Source organism: Protobothrops mucrosquamatus, unplaced genomic scaffold, assembly GCF_001527695.2.
Source record: "Protobothrops mucrosquamatus isolate PMUCROS unplaced genomic scaffold, P.Mucros_1.0 scaffold583, whole genome shotgun sequence".
In the NCBI taxonomy this organism is placed as follows: Eukaryota; Metazoa; Chordata; class Lepidosauria; order Squamata; family Viperidae; genus Protobothrops; species Protobothrops mucrosquamatus.
The window spans coordinates 11386-16508 of NW_015386883.1; the positions used below are offsets into that span (position 1 = coordinate 11386).

At 36.2% G+C, this 5123-nt stretch overlaps 1 protein-coding gene across 1 annotated transcript in view; it reads right to left on the reverse strand.

Moving 5' to 3' along the window:
* The window catches only part of TNFRSF11B (TNF receptor superfamily member 11b), an 18089-nt gene that overhangs the window by 1893 nt on the left and 11073 nt on the right, over positions 1-5123 (reverse strand). The window contains exons 3-4 of the mRNA XM_015817390.1: positions 1133-1330; positions 453-683 (exon numbers count right to left, since the gene is read on the reverse strand). Of these exons, the coding sequence (XP_015672876.1) occupies positions 453-683; positions 1133-1330 (429 nt within the window). The remainder of the gene's footprint in view (positions 1-452; positions 684-1132; positions 1331-5123) is intronic.

A 5123-nucleotide genomic window follows, 5' to 3' on the forward strand; every position in this document is an offset into this window, starting at 1 on the left:
GATTTCAAATAAAAAGGACTTTTATTTGAAAAACCCAACCTTCAAAAGCAGTTTTAAAGTGATTGTAGTCAGGTCCACTGACTTCAAATGCTAAAGATAAGGAGTGGCAGTTCTTATCTTGCTCCAGGCTGCTATCGATACTGCAGCCAGAGAAAATTCCCTCAACCTACTCAACACTAAAAGGAAAGAACAGGCGGGAAAGGGGGGAATTATCTGTTGCTTTGCACTTGGTCTCCTACTTTCATACAGTCAGCTCTCCAGAGCCTAACTGAAAGATGCAATACATGGCCACGTGGCTTATGCACTCTGATTACTGAAGTGAGAACCACAATGGCCACCTTCAACTTACTGCTTTGACTGTTGTGGTGATTCGATCTATACTCAGGAACAAACATCTTACCTAAACTGACCCAGTGGGTAAACATAATCCCTTGCTTTACTTTAATACGTACCTTGGGCAATATTCTTGACTGTATTGTGGTCCTTATTTTGCTCTTTCCATAACTTTAGTAGCAGAAAGGTCTGATCTTGCAAGCTACTCTTTTGTTTAATTCTTTCCCTGTTTTCAAGACTGATCTTCATGCCAGGCAGACTGTCCATGAGGGTGTTCAGCCAGGGGGATGATAGCGATAGCTTTTTGGGCACAATGAACCTGAAGAACGCTTCTTCACACAGGGTCACATCTAAAACAATACAGATACTGACTTTAAAATCAAGACCTTAACTTTTGGAACAAATGTCAAAAACTGCTGTCAAAAAGTGCAGTCTGATTTTTCTATAAAACTACAGTCGTATGAAAACCAACAGGGATTGGACCCCACTGAAAAAGAATGTTTATTAAGTTCATTTTAAACTTAGCACTTTGCAAGTGTTAACAGACTGCTTCCTTTGGAGGACAAAGTTATTCAATAGAGCAGCTGCACTGTGTGGTTTCTGGTTTTGTTTCTCTCCTCTCAGGCAATAATGAATAAATCCAGGCCCTTTTTTTATATGAGAATCCTTCCACCAGACGACAATTTTCCAGTCTGCGTATTAGTCTACTAGGTATAATCTACAAAATCTCACTGCGTGCCAGCTGCAAACTCATGAGGAATTTCATTATTTGCTTTTTTTATTATTATTATATACACACCGATTCCACATTGCTGGTCCAATTTATCACTCTCTTCTCCCTGGCACACGTTGTCATGTGTGGAGTCTCCCTTCTGCATCAATTTAAGACTTAGGGCACTGCAGTTAGTGTGCATTTGACAGGCAGCTTTGGATGATGTATCATTAGAGAAATGTCCTTCTGGACATCTCTCACAAATGGTGTCACTTTCAGGGGTACCTGCAGAAAAGGAAAGAGATTATTTTAAAAAAAAAAAACATTTATCAATCATTTTGTTTATAGTGCTTCAAGAATTTTCCAATCAACAACGGCAACAACACCAAGGATAGAAATGAAAAACAATATGGTTTTCTTTGAAAGAGAAAAGACTGTCACCCCACATTATTTGGTAGATTAATGTTTTAAATCTCATCCAGATCTTTTGATTTTCAGAAAACTCCCAGAGAAAGGAGCTTTTTCACCTCAGAGGGTGACAGAAGACATTAGTTGTATTTCGTTCATGTTAAATGAAAAACAATAACGCTGCACAAAGAAATCCTATTATAGGAGGAATAGTATTTTTCACCTACATCGCTTTTAAATGAAACATTCAGCCAGATGGAAGATTCATACAGAACTAGTCTGACTCAACTAGAAACTCTCTCTCTGTCTGTCTAGCTATGTCTATATCATCTGTCATAAACATTAGGCATTTCAACAATAATTAGGAAAAGGTATTTTGGAATATACAAGCTTATATAAAATGAGAAGTGCAAGAGGAGGAGGAGTTGTTATTGTTGCTGTTGTTCAGATGATGTTGTATGGTTACTGGATAGTCCACCTAATTCCTAAATTCCAAAACTGTAGTTGATCAGCAGATTTTTTTTCCCCCTAAAGATAAAATTAGCATCAGCCTCTTGTCTCTGGCTGGTGTCAGCACCTTGAGACAATGAACTAATACAGATCCCTGGTTTGGCATTTCCTAATTATACACATTCCAGCATTTTTCCTAATGAGTCAGAATACCTGCTGAGCCATAATGTGTCTCCAGAATACTGGTAGGAAGTAACATGCCAAAAAAAAAGAGGCTGTTATTTCAATATTCTACCACCTTATGTTAGAAAGCGGATGGAAATTCAAAATGGCAGATTGTTATTACTCACTCCTGTTGTTAAATACAAAGAGAATAGCAGCTGTTAGAAGGGCTGATGAAGAAACTGGTGCTTTGTCCCCACAGATAACACCACTGATAAAAATAATTCCTAACCACTTTTAATGAATTCTTCCCTTTTCATTCTGGCCACTGAAATCAATTATATTGCATCATTCAGCAGACAAATATTATTTTCCTTGAAGCGGGCTTTTAAAACTACTCTTGCGTGAATTTCATGGAGCAAGTCAACCCTACATTATAGCCTATTGGTGCTTAATAACCCTAATCTATTGCACAATCTGGAATCAGAAAAGGGAGAGTTTATCAAGCAGCTGGTGTCTTATAATTCATGGTTACTCTTTCATAGATGGCTTTGGGGCTTCCAACTTGATAGGATAGATTTAAGCCTCTGCTGAGCAAATTTCCATTTGTGTAATAAACTAAAGAAAATGGTTATTTTTCCAAACCAACTTGTATACATATCTATGTTATTTCTTATACAAAAATATCCTTGCTAAGAATGATGTAGAATTATTATTATTATTATTAAAATTATTATCTTTGACCACAGCATGGAATTACTGTAGGTCAGTTATGTGTTTGGAAATGAGTTTCCACAGATTTTTAAAGGCAAGTCATAATTTGTTAAGGTAGCTCTGTAAAGGTTATATTTTTATTCTACTTTCAGATGACTAGATAGCTATAAAAATTTCCAAGATAACATTAAAGGTATTGCAAACTAACATGTCAGATACTATATACTGGGGGGAGGGGGGGGTTTCAGGATAATCAGGTTATTTTTCAGAGCAATTGTTTTTTGTACACTCTCTTTTAAATTAAAAGATTTACAAACGTAAATTAAATTTGGACTTGAGAACAAAGGCTGTTATAGTCACTATGCTCATATGGAAATTGCAATGGAAAATATCATAAACATTATTATGCAGAGAAACAGACCCTGTGGCAAAGTATTGTTGCAGATGTCATGTCATTTCTTCCAATCTTGTTTAGGCTTTTTAGATCCTATGGAGCATAGATTGAGACAAAGTTTAGTTCTCACCCACAAAAGCTAAAAAGTGGAGATGCCTGGCCGAGGAATTCTGGGAATTGAAGTCCACAAGTCATAAAAGGGCCAAGTTTGAAGGCCCCTTACCTAGAGCCTTTGATTCATTATAGACTTAAAGAAATAGCTGAAACCTCCCTTTAAAGAAAATGTTTGCTTGATCACCTGAATCAAATTTGTCCCAAATATTGTGATCTTTTCCTCATCCTGTTGATCATCTGGGCAGACCCAGTCTATCCTTGATTTGGTACTCCAGCATTGCAACATTTTCACTTTTCATCAGGATAACTACAATGGCCTCCATGTGGGATCAGAATTAATACCCAGGCTCTCCACATAGGAAAACACTTTTCATTAAAATATGGGTCCAGGTTGGAAATGATCAAATGGGTTAGGCAGCATAAAATGTACAAGTTATGTAGATTAGCTTCAAAAAAGAATATTTTTCTCCACCTTCTCTCCATTTTGCCTCAGAACTCTGAAAATGAGGCCATGGTCTTAAGGTGCTTCTTTCTTTTCAGTCTTCCTCTATGTATATTACTAGAAACTGGGAGACCATGAATTCTAGTACCACTTCAGATGCAAGGCCAGTTGGGTGATTTTGAGCCAGTCAGTCTCTATCACTCCTAGAGGATTTCCCAAAAGCCATTCCAAAAAATGTTGCCCTGAAAATAGCATGGATTTGTCCAAGCAGCCAAGAGTCAAGACTCACCTGAAGATACAAGTTTACTTAGTATGTCCCAAACTTAGTTGCTCTCCAGACTTGCAAGTTATACTTGAATGAGGCTGTTTAAAAATATCATACCATGTTCGTAAACATAACTTGCTAAAAATATTTTTTTTTGAGGCAAATACAGCAATAATTAATACATGGGAGCTATTGCTGATAAGCAGTTTTCAAATATAATGAATAAAATAGGAGAGAACAAATAACCAGTCCATGATTTGGAAGATCAGCAATATGCAATACGAACCGATGTGTTATGTTTCGTGTAAGTATCTTTAGATTTTTCTATTTTCTATACCCTAAACAAAATACTTTATTTGAAACATAACTTAGGTTTGTTTTTCGCATGTCAGATTTGAATTCTAAGAATGCTTACATCTTTGTCACTATAGGAAATCCTCTTTATGAACTATTTGTTTTCTTCAGTATTAGCAGATACATTAAATGAAAAGTCTGTTCAATAAACAGAAAAGAACAGCTACATTAAATGATGGAAGTAGTACAGGCTGAGCCATTGTGAGATGTTTAGTAGTTCTGGACAACAATTTGTACACGTTGTTTTAAATGCAGATCGTATTTACGTTTAACTTCAGTCTGAAATCTGAAATTTGCCCATTGAATGACAGATTACATTTTTTCTTCCCTATCACTATCCCTTTCAAAATACATTTAATATGGTTTTAATCCTGACTTTGAAATACAGGATACTGCCAATTATTTTTTTTTCAAGAGAACTCTTTATAGCTTCGAGGTTTTTGTATCCTCCTACAAGGATCATTTGTGATGCAGGTAATTAATTATGTCCATCCAGGTATGATGACATTCACTGATACCCTAATACTGTTATAATTATTCTCCTAGTGCTATATCAATTAACACTTTTACTGTTTGCCAAGGCACACAAGGCCCTGGAACTGCCTTCTTCCCAATGAAAAATGTTACTAGTTATCACCCATAAATATTGCATTTCAAATAATGTTCCCATGAAAGAGGGCACTCCATCATGTTACTCAGTGGAATGCAATTTGAAACCGCTGTTAGATTAGTCATTATCATACAAGAAGAATATTTTGTTCAGCTGCCAGCAACA